The 18,305-nt window shown below is 46.8% G+C and overlaps 1 protein-coding gene across 1 annotated transcript in view; it reads right to left on the bottom strand.

Annotated features, from left to right (window-relative positions):
- Window positions 1-18,305, bottom strand: part of LOC119391248 (uncharacterized) — a 108,389-nt gene that overhangs the window by 9,531 nt on the left and 80,553 nt on the right. The window contains exons 11-13 of the mRNA XM_049415213.1: window positions 16,369-16,463; window positions 7,475-7,535; window positions 4,838-5,125 (exon numbers count right to left, since the gene is read on the bottom strand). Coding sequence (XP_049271170.1) covers window positions 4,838-5,125; window positions 7,475-7,535; window positions 16,369-16,463 — 444 coding nt within the window. The remainder of the gene's footprint in view (window positions 1-4,837; window positions 5,126-7,474; window positions 7,536-16,368; window positions 16,464-18,305) is intronic.

Raw genomic sequence — 18,305 nt, 5'->3', positions numbered from 1 at the left:
GCTCTGTGGTAGAACATCTGCTTGCCATACAGAGGTCCTGGGTTCGATTCCCACTCAAACCGAACATTTCTATTTTATTTATTTGCACATATCTCCAAATTTCTCTCACGGACAACTCACAACCAACGATACCGACACGGGAATTTTACATTAGCCGTAGTATTTACATTAGCCGTGAAAAGATACGGTTCGAGTGGAAACCAGATAGCACGACTATAGAGCCTAGAATATACATTAGGCATTGTAGTACGTCTACCGGCGAAGGGTGGGCGCGCCGTCATTGTGTGGGCGGAGCTCACAATTTTTAACAGCGAAGCTGTTAGTCAAACCATAAAGACAGCAGTGATGTTGCAAAAAACTCGCCGCGCCGTTGCCTAGCAACTGTGGAGCACCGCAAGCGCCCTGCGATGAAAGCCGCCGCGCATAGCAACCGATGGAGACGCCGCGCATAACGTCTTATGGCAGGTCGTGGGTTAGAATCCCAGTAGCGGAACATTTTCTTATAGTTTTTTGTTTCTCATCAGTTAGTGTCATTTTACCAACGTCATATCCGTGACGGAATTGCGTCAGTGAAGTCTTGGTGGACACCTGCATAGAACACTTTCATGTTAAAAAATAAGATGGAAAGAAAGAGGAAGCAAGTATCGCGACCACACACCGCACCACCTGGCCAAGCCGCGCATGCGCGGTAGCTAAGCCCCGCCCACCGACGGAAACATCGCGCGCAGCCTCCGTTTTATATACAGTGCAGAGCCTGGCTGCTCCCGATCGTGCCGAGACAGGTCTAGCCACCATAGCCATGGGGCGTCCTAAGAAAGTGCGTGCTCCCGAGGAGGAAGCCGCGCATCTCGAAGCTAGACGTGTCGGCCGACGGGGAGTACGAGCCGCGACGGGCCCGTGGTTCGCTCTGCCAACCAAGGTTTGCGCGACTTAATGCAAACTTCCCGAATTTTTTAGGAGTTGGCTCACCAGGTTCTTAAGCTGGGGAGAAGTCCCGCGCCGTAACCTGCATCCGTCCATTCAAAGCGTCGTGGAACGCGAAGAGGAACGCTACGCACTTCGTCTCTTTCCTCTAGCCTGGCCGTTAATTCTCACAGGGCGAGCGGGGAACGCGGTCGACAGCCAGGCGAGCGTCGGACAGCTATTTTTAGGGCCACTTTGTCGTGCGCGTCTCGAGGGCAGTTTTCAAATTGAAAGAACGTTAGGAGCGTTGCGTCTGCAAAGTGTCGACAATGGAGACTCAGACGCTCTTAGATATTTCTTGTATGTATACTTCATCAATGTGTATATAATTGTAAATTGTGTATATAGTTCATCAAAATTGTAAATTAATAAAACATTGTGTATATATGTATATATAACAATGTGTGTCACGTCTTCATATGATGGTCGAGGACTTATACGGAAGATTCACGGATTTTCCCGATCTTCTCCGAGCCAGCTCCTCAATCATCGTTCACTTCGGGGATATGGCGTGATTTTTTCTTCGGTTGTAATCGAGTATGAAGCACCAAGTACGCGATTATGGGGGTGCTGTATGGGACTGTCCCTTAACATGAAAACGTTACGTCAGACGGACACTGCAGCTGGAGCCGATTTCAATTGGATTCCTTAGTAGAACTCTTTTTCTTCAGACCCAGAAGTGAAACGAGGTTTCTCTCTAAGTTTTCTTTTGATCTAACTATCTGAACTGCGAGTATACCTGTTTTTATATAAAGTACAAGACTTCTTTTTTAATCAAGGACATAAGTTTTTGTCGAAAATTAGCAAAGGCTTGTTTGTACTGAGTTATTATTCGTAAATACGCAAGGTCTTTCCGTGTCAAACCTTTCAAGATTGCGAACAATAGCGGCACGCGTTGTACCGGTTGTACCCCAAGAAACTTGCAGTCACTTCGTTTATCAGTCACTAACACCGAAACGGAAAGCGTTTGTTTAGGTTGCGTCAGGCTAAGGAAAACATCTTTTTACGTTTTCAGATAAAAGGAAGGTGCTTAAAGTTCAAGGCTACACCTCTCAAAACGTTGTGTAGCGCTTAAAAGAGTACTGATTTGAAATACTTGGCGAAACACAGGGAGAAGAGTGTAGAAAATCTGCGGGCTACTCGCCAAGGTTTTTCTTCCCCGCCAATCCTAGTTGGCCACGTCGGTGGACGAAACAGGCCCCCCAGAGCAGTCACTTGGCAAAATCCGGGGAGGGGCCGTATAGTACCCTTATAAATTGTTGAAAGGGCAATGACACCCAATTTTCCGTTATAATCTGTGTTAATCCTTCTGCGCTCACAAACAAGCTGGCGAAATTTTAGCGCATGTGGTCGAGCACCGAATTTACAATTTGTAGCGAAGCGTTCGAATTCTGTAATGGGTCGTCCTCTCGAGCGCCTTCTAGTGGGTCGTCTTCTTCGGCTCTTCTCTAAGAGTACGCCCCTCGTGGGTGAGGGTCCAATTCCCGGCATAGCGCAAGGAAAAAAAAACGTTAGGAGGGAGCCTAGCAAATGCGATAGAACGAAAGAAAGAACCAAAGAAAGGAAGAAAAATAGTGCGTCAAGCACGCGCACGCCAAGCTTCGCTTGTCCCCGTTTTCCTGGTAAGGGAAGTGCTCCAAATTTTTATTTCCGGCGCTTGCTCTGCGTTGCGGCCTTCATTTAATGCATGCTTTGGCATTAAATTTGCGCAATGTCAGGAAATTTTCTCGATGCGTGCAATGCTTCCATGTGGGCATTATAAGTTGTCCTTGAGATGGCTTTTACTTCACTATAACGAAATATTTCGGCAATGTTTTCTTACAAAGTTGCCCCCTTTTAAATTTGCTTTGTACTGCTGCTACAACATAATCGTATGGCACGGATATATTCACCTACTGCAAGCGTGGATGCTTAGCCCGGCGTAGGTAATAAGACATATGGTTTCTGAGCGTGGGGACATGGTTCATACACCCTGGTCTCGATGTCACGTGTTTTTCTGTGCGCATACGTATGACCAACCCCAGAAATAAAACTTCGTTGTTTAACGTTAGCGCTTGTGTCACGGTGTGGTTTCTTATAGGCCGTAACCTTCCGCTAACTGCAAACACTTCGTCTTTGCGAAAGCATGAAACCGGGGTGATAGAGAAGGAGATAAAGAGGGCGACTCCCTGGAGCAGCAGGCGTCCGACGGAAAGCCTCCGCGGAGCGGCGCCGGCCGCTTGAAGTCCCCATCTCCTTGAGAAGTAAGATGCTTTAGTTAACATGTTTGTTGTTGTATAGTTGCTTGGTAGCGTACAGTGTATTACTGCATTCTGCATAAGATTGCGGCCTAGCGCTTGTGTAAGTTACACTGACGCAATTTATAAGTATTTAGTTTATAAGCGTCTCTAGCGCTTGCGTGTACCGGTTCAATAAACTTTCCTTTGTGCATAAAAAGATCGACGTTCGTGCGACTAGGCCTTATATTGACGTCTAGGGGAGCGAGAACCATACAATAGCGAGTGGAAGCATGAATGTGCTCATATATGATGATAATCAAAGCAAATTAGGTTAGTAGTAAGGTAATTAATCAAACATTAACACTGGAAGTTGATATTGAAGGTTAATTACTGAAAGTTGTATTAGCAAACTGTGGACTTCGGTATAAAGTGCACGGTAAAATAGCCACACCGCATGGCTTTCGCCTTCGGGTCGACCTAGGCGAATGAGTAAGGGACCCATGCCCGTTTATTCCATTATTTATTTAAAGTGATTCGTCTTATGTGACAGGCGGACGGACAGCTTTCTCGTTGAGTCGGCATAAAAATTCTTATGCACTTAAAAGCGCTATTCTGTCGTGGTGAGATACCCATCGAGAACAATCGATTCCGTTTGTAGACCTGCCCCAGCCGTGTAGTCAAATGGCTAACTGCATACTGTTGCCTGCCACTAACTAGCTGGACTCGATAGGCACGTGTTATTCACTTGGCACCGAGATTATCACCGTCGTAAAGGGAGAAAAAAAAAGCGAGAAAACAAATTTTGGCTAGCGAGATCATGTGCATCTTCATCATCATTATCATGCTAATTATTTCGAGCATTATCATCATTTCGCATAATAATCATCATCTGGAGCTGGAGCGTGACCATCATCAGCATCATCATCGGCATCATATCATTTCGTTTTATTTCTTTATTCACTTCCCCCTCTGGTCACGTGACCTGCGCGACGCCTACTACTACTACTACTACTACTACTACTACTACTACTACTACTACTACTACTACTACTACCACTACTGCTACTACTGCTACTACTACGACTACTACTACTTCTAGTGCCACTACTGCTACTACTACTACTGCTACTACTACTACTACTACGACGACGACGATGAAGACGACAATGCCGAGGAGGCCACAGGTTAGGCACAGACACTTGGCACAACGCCGAAGAGGGGCACAGACAGCTTGGCTGTATGTATGCAAAACTCCTAGCGCGTATGTACCGTAGGAATTGGGCAAGCCCCACTGCTCACAAGTGGTCGACTAAAAATGAAAAAAAGGAATGCACGGGCGGCAAGCACCAATTACGATTTATGAACAGACGTAACCAACAGTTGAGAGAGACTTTAGCGAACCACTGTACGGAGCGCTTGGGCGGTAATCTTTTGTGAGAAGAAAGTGGCTCAACGAAGACTTGCAGTAAACGTTTCCTTAATATCCTGGCCAAGCGCGCCTGCGTGCATGTGACGTCAACGGTATCCTCGTTTACAGAAATGAAGCCTGTCTGCACACCAAGTATTGCGTAATCACGACGTCAGGGTCGCATAGGGCTACCTCACTATCTCTATACGAATGAATATCTCTGCCGATGCTAACGACAGCTTCTCACCATGACGGACATCTCCGTGACGAATGCGGCCAGGTAGGCGGCCTGCAGTTCGATGGCTACTAGTCCCAGGCGGTGTCCGTACATGGGCAGTAACAGGACTCCGCCGAGACAGGCGGCCGCGCTGAGGGTAACCGAGCACTGGACCAGGTCGTAGCGGGGGTGCTCGAACACCTCGATGACGCGCTCGCGGAGGCTCACCTCGAACGAGTACTCTCCCCCCTCGCTCCGGTCGGCGAGGCCCTCGCAGCCGAAGTCGTCGCCGCCGCTACCGCTCTTCAGCACAGACTTCTGCGCAAGGAGGCCCCCATGGGGGGCTTCGATTCAGTATATATATTCTATCACCTTCTCATCATCAACGTCTCATCGCGCGTAACGGCGTGCGCTGAGAAGTTGAAGTATAGTTCTGATATTGTCATGCCACCGTGCTAAATCCCAAGAAAGAAATGATCACGAAAAAGTTTTGCGGCGTGTTGAATTGTGTGGATGCACACAAGAGGCATTGTATCTTAATACACAGGTCATCATCACCATCATCACGACAATCATAATAATCATAATTATCAATCAGTTGTATGCAAGCCGTAGGACGGTGGCCTCTTTCTTCAGTTACGGTTGTCTCAGCTCTAATCCCCAAACCTTGTAGTCAAGTGGTCTTGTTGTTTTTGCTGCTAAGTACCATCGAATCGCTGTCGACCCCAGGTGACACGGTGCGTATATACTGCGCCAACTTGACGGGACTGTATATACCCAGTTCCCTAACTCACCTTTGTCATTCATTACTCTTTAAACAGCGAAGCTGTTAAAGCTCAAGGTAAAACGTCCGTCCGACCACAAAAAACCCTCGGCGCCGTTGCCTAGCAACAACCAAGCCCCAGCTGCGCACCACCTGGATTTAACCTCGCCTAGCCGCGCATGCGCCGAGGAACAGCCGCCGCCAAAACCACGCCCACCGACGGAGATGGTCCGCGCAGCCACCGCACCGAGTTTGCCCGGAGTGTCGCGAGCCGGCGTGTCGTGAGAGTGAAAGATATTTCATACAAGCTCACCGAGGCGTTTCCTTGCGGTATGAAGTATAACTACCATCTAAAATTATCTCGTGCACGAGCGACATATTTTAATGCAATAGCGTTAAAGAGCTCGTTTCGCAGATATTTCGGTGTCGGTGCCGGCGGCGGCGTCTTTGGTTGCTGGCGAAAAAGCAGCGTTGGCTGTGAGCGAAAATTCGAGGTAGACGTAAATAAATATATGAGTCGGAGGGCGTCCGCACTTTGGCTTTCCTTGCAGCACGGTTTTGGTCTCTGCCGAGAAGCGAATGTAAGCTGGCGATTGGGAAGGTGATACTCGCTCGTATTTGGGACACAAAAAACACTGTTGTCATAAAAGTGCGGTTGAAGAGGGCGGAAACCTTCACCTTTACTATAGGTACGCCGCACGTGTGTGTGTGCGTGTGTGCGTGAGCGTGCGTGTGCGTGCGTGCAGGCGGATATCGCTGTCGCATTTTCCCCCTTGCCTTTCACTTCCGCTAGTGTTAGTTTCAGCTCCATTAAATCGCAGCTCACATGGAACGACCTAAATGTTATAGCCTTATAGTTTTTAGAATGTCTTCATGAATATACTGCATCTTGAGATTTGAGCACAAAGAAACGACGCAGCACGAAAGAGACAGGATATAAACCACGAGTAAGTGCTGTGTGCTCATGTTTTCCGTCGTGCTGCGTCGTTTCATTGCGCTAAAACTCATGATATCCAGTTACCAACTAGCTTCCATCAGTCTGCGTTGTTGAACTTCGAAAGCACTGTGGTGATCCACCTCATTTATATGCGCTGCCCGATTGGCGTATTTCTAAAGCAGCCTTAGTTGCAGTGCCGTTCTGTTATGCGGTGAAAAGTGCAGACAGTATTGCGGTCAGCCTTTGCCCTGTGCGTTTATTTTCTGTGTGCTGGCGACATAAACTGCTGGAACGTTCACACTGTCATAGTGCACCAACTGCGCTGAAAATCACACTGCTGAAGCATATCGCGATTACAAAAGAAGCGCGCTCACAACAGTATATGAAGATTTTAAAGGGCCCCTAAACCACCTCAGATAATTTTATTTAATATTTCAAGTAAACGCGCGCATCGAGTTCAGAATACCGTCACGGTCAACAATGCAAAACACGGCAGCGCTACGAGCCGCGGGCGCGCCATTTTTCCAAGAAACAATCTCGTCTCTTCTCCGGGCCTTTCGGTAATCCCTAGCGTTGGCCGTGACGTCATCATTTCCATCTAGTTATGTCATCCACAAAAAGAACGTGTTTATTTGCTCGCAGGTACGCAGACCAGGAGGAGAGACGAGCTGACGAACGGAGCATAGCGAAGGAAAGAGCGACACTAGCAAGGGCCTCTTTTGGATCACCAAACGGGGTTTCGAAAAATTTACGCGGTTGCGTGTTCGTTGAAGACTCGTGCACAACTGCACCACCACAACTAAATTTCGACCTCTGTGTGGTTTAGGGGCCCTTCGAAGTTAGTTTCGCCGCTGAACAGTAAAGCATTGCGGTAAATGTTATTCAGGGCAGATCGACATTATTTAACCACATGCGCAAATACAGCGAAGATAGTAGCTCTCCATGGACCATCGGCACACGTACGTACCAGCCAGTTGATCCAGGGAGGCACTGCAATCAGCTGCCGGATCATGTCGATGTTGAGATACCTGCGATCGAAGAAGGGCGTCGCATAGCATTGATAAGCCTCGCATTTTTCGCACATGCGAAAGCATCTCGAAACACAATAATAGTTTTAAAATGTGCTTCTATTAGCAATATAGCGAGAAGTTCAATCCACGAGACGTCCGGGTTTGTGCGCGGTCGCTGGAGAAATACGCTAGAGAGAAATTCTAGGTTAAACTGCTAAGTCCGTATTACTATACACCAACAACGACAAGGACACTGTTACTGTGACAAGAACATTAGTAAGAAAAATAAAACGCAAAAACCAAGATAGGTGGCTACGTTGCTTGCAGTTCCCGCGTCAGGTTGTCATGACGTCAGGGATTTTAAAGGCGGCTGCGAATGTGTACAGGCAGGCACGTAGCCAGGATTTTTTTTTCGGGGGGGGGGGGGGGGGGGGGGGGCAAGGCCTACGATTGTTCGAAAGAAAGTATTTCCATGGCAAAAATAAAACAAAAGTTGCCTGGGAATATAGAAGGCCGGACGACTTTCGGGGGGGGGGGGGCCGGGCCCCCCGGCCCCCCCCCCTGCCTACGTGCCTGTGTACAGGAATAAACGTTTTTATCAGTGATGAAGGACTACAGTGTGTACCGAAAGAAGGGGAATTTTAAGGGCTCGTTTTTCTTTGCTAGACACAACATTCATTAGAACTAACAGACTTTAATTGCTGTTCTAATTAAAATGTGTACCAAAAGACAAAAAAAAAATCAATGTAGCAAGTTTAAGTCACTTTCGCGGTGATAAAGGGGCACAAATGTGAGAAGACACCTGCACTCACTAATTAACGCAGTCAAGTTGCCGGTCCTACTTAACGCAGAGAATGTGCCTGTCGCCTTCATATCATCGCGGGTGCAATCAACCGAACAGCAAGGTGTTGCACTATATGGTCAACTCTCACGATAAATGGAATCCTCGCCGTTGTTGCAATGACCACTGATATGGCTTCTTTTCTACCCATGACCTTCCTTATCAGGCCCCTTTGACACGCAGTATTATTTTAGCGAGTAGGTCCATGGGTCCTTGCGTGCGTGACCAAGTAGCTCCGCCCTGGAGATAGTGCTATGCCGCATGTACCGACCAGCGGCAAAGGTAGAGCAGGCTTCCCGAAGGGCAGCAGCGGACGGACCCGTACCACAGTAATGGCCCCTTTTCCAATACAGGGGTATACATACGCCTTTACGATGCGATTATAATAGATGTCTATAAATGCATGGAATTTACACAATTCGATGCCAAGGTTGAGACGAAAGCGATAGCACGTGGAAGTGTTAGAATAAATTACAGTTTGTATTGCGGCAGTTAATTGTAGTTGCCGCGTAAATGATGATCTAATTGTTGTACAGTCAGTCATGTTATATTTATTTATAAACCCAATTTAGCGACGCACTCATATTATATGCGATGGTTGGCAGTGAGCATTCATACAAAAGTAGGGGTGTGTGGATATTCGAAAATTTCGAATAACGAATCGAATTGCGTTCCATTCGACGCGATACTCCAATCGAATAGGGCATATTAGAAAAACCGAATACTTTTCGAATATCAGCGATAAAAAAAAAAAAAAACTCAGAGGAACGAAACATTGGAACAGAGAAGCGCAACGCTTGTTGTTTTAAACGTAGAATTACCAAGATGGGAGCCGCCTGCGTCAACCTAAGGGTTGATTTTCGGGACCCGAATAAAATTCATCATACCATTCCAAAATGCATGTAACCCACGGTTTTACGGGACTATTAACGCTAGAATAATCGCAGAATGAAGGCGTTTTTGCGTAAAACTCTAGTGTCGCCGAAACGATAGAGTAATCAATCCACTACCTTCATCATGACATTCATGGTGATGTTGACTCATGACATATTGTTTAATATTCATATATGAGTTTTATTTAAAATCTGCTGACAAATTCCCAATTTGAATACTGTAGTCACTTCTGTATTTCAACCTGCAGTTGCAATATATTTCTGTCTCTAGTTGCTGCTGTATACGAGCTTGCGCCATTTTACATAATTGTGGTATTTTTGTCGGTTAAAAGTGATTGTAATGTACCTTTGATAAAGCTTGTGGATATTTGTTTCAAATAAAATATCGTGGAACCCTTGGGTTCTTTCGAAAATGGTTACATTACCATTCTAGGGCTGCTTTGAAAATGGTTGCCTTACTATTCGAAAACTATTCGAATAATATTCGATTCCTATTCGTATTCAATTCGGTGTCATCGCTATTCGATTCGTATTCCATTAGATTCTAAAATTAGCTGTTCGCACAACCCTGTAAAGAAAGTAAACAAATATAGTGAAATTCTTGCCGAAACACCCCGCGTCCAACGTCTCGTTAAAGATGGTACTGCCTTTACCGAAGCGATCGTGTGTAGCAAAATATTTCAACCAGAAGAGATATGAAGGTATTTTAGGCAACAAGAATGCCCTCTTACTTGCCTACAGTGCACATAGCAAAAATAAGTCGCGTCTCCAAATGAGAGGCCCCGCGTCGCGAAGGAATACAGAATGCTCCGTTTAAAGGGACACTAAAGAGAAACAATGAATTGGTTTAGATCGATAAATTGTGCTCTGAGAACTCTAATGTCGGTAATTTCGCTATCGTAGGTTTATTAATAGAGGAGAAAATCAAGTTCAAAATTTCATTTTTAAATTTCGCGCCGAAATCTCCCAGCGTGACGTCAGCGATTTCAAAGTGTATTTATCGTATTTTGGCGCCATTGGCTCAACAAAATTACTCCAAATCTTGGTATGTTAAGTCTATGACCCTCTCAGAGGACAATGTACTTCATTTTTACCGATTAGGAATTACGTAGTCCCTAGTAGGCGCCGGCAAAACATATGACGTCACGGCGATTATTGCGGAAACTTCAAAGTGGCGTCGCCACCCACATATTGTTTTTGCGCGTTTTCTCGCTTACTAATCGTTTTCTCGCAGCAAACGAGGTGTTTTTGGGATCGTGAAAGAGTACTTTACTAATATGAGCAAAATTGTTTTGCTCTTTAGTGTCCCTTTAAGCCGATTGTGTGGGCGCTTGCCCGCGGCAGGCAGATGCGGCGAGAGAACGACGGATTGATTACGTGTCATAGCATCCACGGACACACACTCGTTATACCTGGACCGAACGCGTACTACAAGAGAAGAGGAAACACGAAGGAATACAAGACATCCACACACAAAAGGCAAAAAGAAGACTTTACGTCCATGGGACAATGTGCAATGTAAAATACAATACTGCGTCTGTCTATATACCATAGGTCGTCTTTAATACCGTACGCGCACTCGAACATCGGTGTTCCCACAACGCATGTCAGATGCAACAGCAGAAGAGTAACAATGTGCCACACATATCTGGGTTATAATTTCAGTTCACGCAGGTTTCGCTAAATTTTTTTTCGGTTGGTATTCGACAATACGTAATTCTAAAATCACTAATTGACTTCGCAAAGAGAGATGGGGCCCCGTGACATCACCGTGGCGTGACTTTTCGTCTTTCATACGAGCGTGCCAAAGAACCGGCTATATAATTTGCAAAGCGCAGAATCAGAAACCTTTGAAGGCTTTAATTTATAGGATATTCAGCGGTGTCGACTAAAAGGTGTTTGCTGTAGGAAAAATATGCTTTGAAACGGCTTTCTGCGATTCCTTAAATGTTGCGCCGGTATTTAGTGTGAAACTTGGAGAAAAATCAGAGCGGCTATTGAAGACTTTGGAAGGGAGCAAGCACCTGCGTGAGTGATGGTTGGGCGAAAGTAAGCGCCAGCTTATACGTAAACAATGGTCTTGGGGGCTACTGACGCGGTGCTCTCCCATAGTGGCGTAAATTGTACTCTATACTCCATTTCACAAGCTGGCTGCAGCACTGTGGAAGCTACGGGGCTGCTTAGCCACTAGGAAGAGCGAACGCCTCTCACGATGTCTTCATCCGCGCCGCGTCGTCTGCTCGGCGTCTCCATAGCGTCTGCTCTCGCGGGTCGAGCGAGTAGAGTAGAGCGAGCCCACGGCAGCAACAAACGCCCTTGACGTTGGGGAGGAACAACACAGCCGCCAAAGAACAACAACGCGCGTAGGGCGAGTAAAGCGAGCATAATGTAGCAACAAACGCTCTTAACGTTGGCCAGCAACGGTAGCGCCGGAAAAAAGAATTGCAGTGGCTTAGCTCGGCTATGCCAGGATATACGTAGCGTTAGCAAAGGTTCAACTGATTATTCTGAGCTTTCCAGATTTCCGCAGCACGTTTAGCTTTCCTCTGTTCATTCTTCTTACGCTGAAGAGCTAATTGCCAGGCAACTACTTCGGGATCCGATGACATAAGCTTCTCGGCTCTTCTGCGCCGTTGAGCAGCATTTGCGCTCTCCTTCTCCATGGCGTTACCCACCTGCAAACACCAGTCAGAGACACTATCAAGCGGCACAAGCGCACTGTCAGACGGCGACTGCACAACGAAGGCGAATACACCATCTCCCGCTAAAGGGTACCATGAGTAGATGCGAAGCCGGAGCACATGCACGATCGCGTTCCGTTGGCGTTCGTTGGGCATGCTACCGAGCTCGCGTCGTGGAGCGCGAAGAGCGACGCTACGCGCGTCGTATCTTCCATCTAGCCTGGCCGTTAATTCTCACAGGGCGAGCGGGGAACGCGGTCGACAGGCGGGCGAGAGGGGGCTGCGTAGGAGAGGAGAGACAAGGGGAGGGAACTTGCATGCGCTCGAGCTCATCGCGGCGTGGCGCAGGAGAGAATTTCGGCATGTCTAGCCCGCGTTTCAGAGGAAGAGCTGAAAGGGGGTGGGGAGAGGGGAAGTGGAGAGGGTAATGGGAGAGGGAGAGGGAAAGGGGAGAGGTGAAGGGGAGAGAGTGAGTGGAGAGGGGCATGGGAGAAGGTGAGTGGAGAGGGGACATGGGAGAGGGTAGATGACAGGGGGAATGGTGAGGGGGAGTGGAGAGGAGGTATGTGGAGAGGGTATGCGCATGCGCAGTAAGGGTGGTCACGCCGCACACCACCACCGGATTGAGCTCCGCCTTAAGATACTTCGCATCTAATAGCTGCGCGCCGCCATGGCTACGACGTCACCCCTCTCGAATGCGCAGAGCAGCAGCGGCGAGTCGCGCGCGCATGCGCAGCGCGGCTCATGATGACCCCCGTGAAACCTGCTGTGGCTAGGCAAGTGTAGCTAACGCTACAAAAACATGGCAGCACGCGTCGACGCTGGTTCCTCGTGCCTAGAAAGTATGAAGTCGCCCTTCCGAGTAGAGTAGTCCATAAGTTCTAAACCGACGCTAGTGTTTGCGTTATGTTTGCGTCCTGACGATTCGACAGCAATGCATTCGTGTCGATTTTGCCCTGTTTCGAATGTTCATTCTCAATTTCCTGGGTACAAGGCTTAGCAAACGTGCTTGAACAAAAAGCTAATCTCAATAATGACAAAACGTACCTGATACTGCCCTCAGCGTGACATGACACATGGCGAAAGCTTATTCTACCGCTTATTTATTGCTGCGAGGACAGTGGACAGATATCAAGCGAGAGTTCGAATCGGTGCGGCGGGCGATCGCGTCCGCATGGGCGCTAGCTGCCATGTTGGTTCGTCATCACAATTATCGGTAGTTACCAGTACAATAAATAAATGCTTATGACGTATATGCGAATAGGGCTTAGTGTATCACGAATTGCTCTGACGTAGCGCGTGCCAAACAAACGCAGTTTGCTTGACCTTCTCCCACTCTAATGCAATTACAAACAGAACTATGTTTTGCTGCGCAAGCATGTGTTTTGTTTACGCCTAGTAGCTTCCACCCTGCTGCAACCAGTTTGTGAGATGGAGTACAAATCACAAATCGTGAAACGTTTGTTCTAAACGTCCTTATATCTGATCAAGCAAGACGATAGGACGGCTCGCTGCTCTCCTATAGTACACGTAGTTTACTCTAAGTCGCCAACCATATTTCCGAACACACAGGAGAAGGGTACTGCGGCATGCGGATTGTCCTAGTTAATGCGTATGGTCAGCTTGTCGCTACCCCTAGTAGAGTCAACAGCGCTTGAAATCATCATCACTATTTCTAAACACAGACTATGTTACTGCTTATTTCACAGTTTTCGGTACAGTTTAGCTCTTTCCTGTTAAAGAGCGCCAATATTATCTAAGCCTCTTTGCAGAGCGTATAGTGCTCTTCTGAACGCTCTGTGCTCCTTGAGGAAGGAGTTGGTCGAGATCGACCTTATCGGAACAGCTGCATACACATTTCTCATGGCTGAGTACAAAGTACTCTGAGCCGTTCACCTCCCTTGAGGACACTGGACTGGACAACCGGCTGTAGAAACCACCCTCCACTTCCTCGGCTACGGAAGCCCCTCTACTCTCTTCTTCCTTCCTCTTCCCATCTTTATTTCCCTCTCACCATTCCCCTGCGGACACTGAGACGTGCTCCCATTGAGGGTTGCAGAAACAGCGTCTTTTAACATCTCCTCCTCCTCCTCCTCCTCCTCCTCCTTTAAACAGCTCAAGTGGCGTTCCAGTAGTGTGAGGGACAGGTGCGTACAGATATATGCGATAGTAGAGTGCATAGTGCTCCGAATCGTTCAGCGTTCATTCTGAACACACGCTATTTTTAGGTCCTTAAATTATTTCCGAAGAACAACTGTAAGGAAAACCTTACCGCTTTCTCATAATAGAGCACTAAGCATTCTGAGCCGACTCCGTTTTTTAAACACTGCCACAGTAGCTGCGATGGTGGAATTTTAATATCTTACTTGCGTGATGTGGAAACAGCCGCATGCTGCTCTGCTATAGTAAAGTACAGAGTAAACGCCATCGCACGCCACACCTGAACAATTGTATGCCAATTGAAAGGGAGTATACCTGGGGCGATTGCATACGCGATTTTTAACACGAAAGTGTTTAATGCCGGGGTCCACCAAGACTTCAGTGACGTATTTCCGTCACGGAAATGACGTCGAAAAAATATACACGATCAGATGGCAAAGAAGAAAAGGTTCCGTCAACGGGCATCGAACACACGACCGCTCGGTCCGCACCAATAGATTCCGGGCACGCTATCCACTGCGCCACGGTCACAGACTCCAGAGGCTTTACAAACATGCCTTTTATATCTACCATTCTCCCGGTCGGCGGGGTGGTGTTTCCCTCTGGGAGCGGCAAAGTAAAGTAATTTGTAATTACTGTGGCCTCCTCAATTAGCACCTGCAACGCGTTGCACGTCCGTCCCATTCGGTGCGTTTTCAATAGAACTTCAATTTTGTGAATGCCTTAACTCACCTCGAGGTGGCGACCTTAGCGCAAGCGTCGTAAAAGCGTCGGCCTGCAGCAAAAGACTCGCTCATATCATCACTCATATCATCACTCATATCATCACTCATATCATCACGCTAATCCAAACGAAAAATAGATCTGCGACGCGTGCCTGCCTCACCTGGCTGTAACACCGCGTTCCTCGCTCACGCGCTCGCCCCGAGAAAAATCGCGGCCGGGATACCGGGGCAACACGACGCGCTTTCCGTTTCCCTCTAGTCCGGCCGTGGTGTTCGATCACATTTTAACGCGGGATGGCGACCAAATTCTGCGTCCAATATGCGACGCTCCTTGGCTATCACACCTCGTTCTCTGATTACGCTTTCACCGTTAACTACTACAGCTACCAGAAGGGTTTGTTTATTCATTTAGCATGGAAGTTAGTCGTCGGGATGGAGATGTACCGTCAATCATCAAATTGGGTACATCCACGTTAAACTGTGCTATAGCTGCCAGATATCAATATACATTGTGCAAACTCTCTGATATCAATGTACAGTAAGCATTCAGTTACTTCTGTAAGGGCACGCTTTACTTTCGTGTTATTCCGATTCCTATGACGGAGGGATCAACCATGTTTTTTTTTAACTATAGGGTAGAATTCCAGGAGCTCTCGTAATAGCATATTTCTCGTTGGGCGTAAGAGGGCAACATAGCAAGGCCTTCCCAACCGTTTCATTTTAATGTTGATTACTTCGGTATTTTACGCATTTTCCTGGGAATCGTTGGCGAAAATTGTGCACGTAAGTGGTGCCCCGCACGGTGAAGCTGAAATGTGACGCTACCTGTCTAGTGCGTGCATATGAACTGCCCAGGTGCAGAGCCGAAACTAAATCTGTTGTAGATGGCGTTTTTGTGTTAAATGATACTTCCCTTTGTTATCTCACTTTTAAGTGCGAAGCATTGGCTAACCAAGGACACTTTGACCGAATCTATCTATCTATCTATCTATCTATCTATCTATCTATCTATCTATCTATCTATCTATCTATCTATCTATCTATCTATCTATCTATCTATCTATCTATCTATCTATCTATCTATCTATCTATCTATCTATCTATCTATCTGTCTGTCTGTCTGTCTGTCTGTCTGTCTGTCTGTCTGTCTGTCTGTCTGTCTGTCTGTCTGTCTGTCTGTCTGTCTGTCTGTCTGTCTGTCTGTCTATCTATCTATCTATCTATCTATCTATCTATCTATCTATCTATCTATCTATCTATCTATCTATCTATCTATCTATCTATCTATCTATCTGTCTGTCTGTCTGTCTGTCTGTCTGTCTGTCTGTCTGTCTGTCTGTCTGTCTGTCTATCTATCTATCTATCTATCTATCTATCTATCTATCTATCTATCTATCTATCTATCTATCTATCTATCTATCTATCTATCTATCTATCTATCTATCTATCTATCTATCTATCTATCTATCTATCTATCTATCTATCTATCTATCTATCTATCTATCTATCTATCTATCTATCTATCAAAACCGGACGGTGAGTTGTGCTTACGTTTTGCTCTCGTACGGGTACTGCAACGCGGCGAGAAGGCGGGCCTCCGTCTTCTTTTGAATCATTCCCGACCGGTACTGCTTCTGGTAGCTGACCTGCAGGGGCGTAGCCAAGGGGGGGGGTGGGGGGGTTCAAACCCCCCCCGAAATTTTTCAGTTTTGCTTGCGTATACATACACGCACACATACAAACGCACGCACGAACATACATAAAGTATGGTTGAACCCCCCCCCCCCCCGAAAAAAATTTCTGGCTACGCCCCTGCTGACCTGGATATGTGGGAATTCTAGTAGTGCCTACATAAACTCTCGTCGAAATGGGGAGCTACCAGGGCAACGTTACTGCGCGACAGTTAAACTCTGCCACAAGAGAAACGCTGTGCGGTTAGCTAACGTAAAAACAGAATAATTGAGGCGAAAGCCTTAGATGCCTCATCAAACGCGAAAATTGACAATCGGCGACGGCGACGTCAACACGAGTGACGCAAAAAATAATAATCACGAGATGACGTCACTATATGACGTCATCATGACATCACAGATCACCAAAATTTGTGACATCACTATGACGTCATCATGTGACATCTTTCGCTTGCTCAAACGTGGGCCAATCGCGGAGGCAGTGCATATCCAGCTGAGGCGCATAATAATAATTGTTGGGGTCTAACATCCCAGAACCACGATTATGAGAGACGCCGTAGTGGAGGGCTCCGGAAATTTCGACCACTTGTTGTTCTTTAACGTGCGCCTAAATCTAAGTACACGGGCCTCAAGCATTTTCGCCTCCATCAAAAATGCATCCGCCGCGGCCGGGATTCGATTCCGCGAGCTGCGGGCAAGCAGTCGAGCCCCATAACCACTAGATCGTCACGGCGGGTCTGAGGTGCACAAAGCTCGCAGCGTCTCCGATCCTTGAGGCAGTGAGAAAACCATGTTAGGTGTAGAAATATCTCGGAGGGGGCGGGGGATGTTACATTGACTGGGAAGGAAAAGAAGAAGATAGCTATCGCCTTCCGGCCGTCTTGGGTGAATGCATACGGGACCCTGTGAATTTTTTTGTCCACTTATATTTACAATATACAGGGTGTTTTTTTTTAGACAATAAATATTTTAAAAAAAATCCTATGACAGTAAGGCTCTTGCCGCTTTCGCACATGAACTCCATGGCGAGGCGGAAAAAACTTTCCGAAGTTAAAATGGCATTATTTGCATTACTTAACAGAAATAATTAATTAAGTTTTTAATTATTGACTTGAGGGCAGATGTTTATATTAGAAAGTTGTAGTGCGTGCCAATTTATGGCATGCTCACTTTTTAGAAATCACGAAAGTTGCATGCAGTTGGAGATATTCTTCATCAAATTTCACAGGCGAAATCGAAAACTAATCGCGCTCGGCGCGCATAAAGTGCGGCGGAACACCGGGAAGACACTTGACAGGGAAGTGAATAAATTCGAATGTAAGGCGTGCATTAGCAGAATCTGGCCAGAAAAATCGGCAAGCATTCTGAAATACACAAGCAGACAGCTTAATGTTTGTGTGCGATAGGTGATTGTGTGTTTCTTTCTTAAATTATAAAGAAGTGCGAATACTTAAGGGCAAGTCTAAAGACTATTTCGCGTGTCTTCAAGAAGCAGCGGCGAAGTGGCAGCCCCTGAATTTTATGCTTCCCAGACAAAGAAAAGGTTGACATCACGGTTTTCTTGTGCACGCTTCGAATAAAACGGATAAGCACCAAACACTACTCGCGAAAATAAGGCGATGTGTGGGCACAAATGAGATGACTTGCAGCTTTTCACGAAAACATACGGCCGTACCGCGCCTTCATTCAAATTTCGTCGCTCCCTTGCGACGGGTAGTTCCGGTCTGATGTAGCAGAACGGTCGCGCTTCGTGCGCGCTTTGCGCGATCAGTTTCGGTTTCGCCCTTGACATTCGAT

Source organism: Rhipicephalus sanguineus, chromosome 4 (assembly GCF_013339695.2).
Source record: "Rhipicephalus sanguineus isolate Rsan-2018 chromosome 4, BIME_Rsan_1.4, whole genome shotgun sequence".
Classification (NCBI taxonomy): Eukaryota; Metazoa; Arthropoda; class Arachnida; order Ixodida; family Ixodidae; genus Rhipicephalus; species Rhipicephalus sanguineus.
This window is presented reverse-complemented; position numbering and strand designations above follow the sequence as displayed.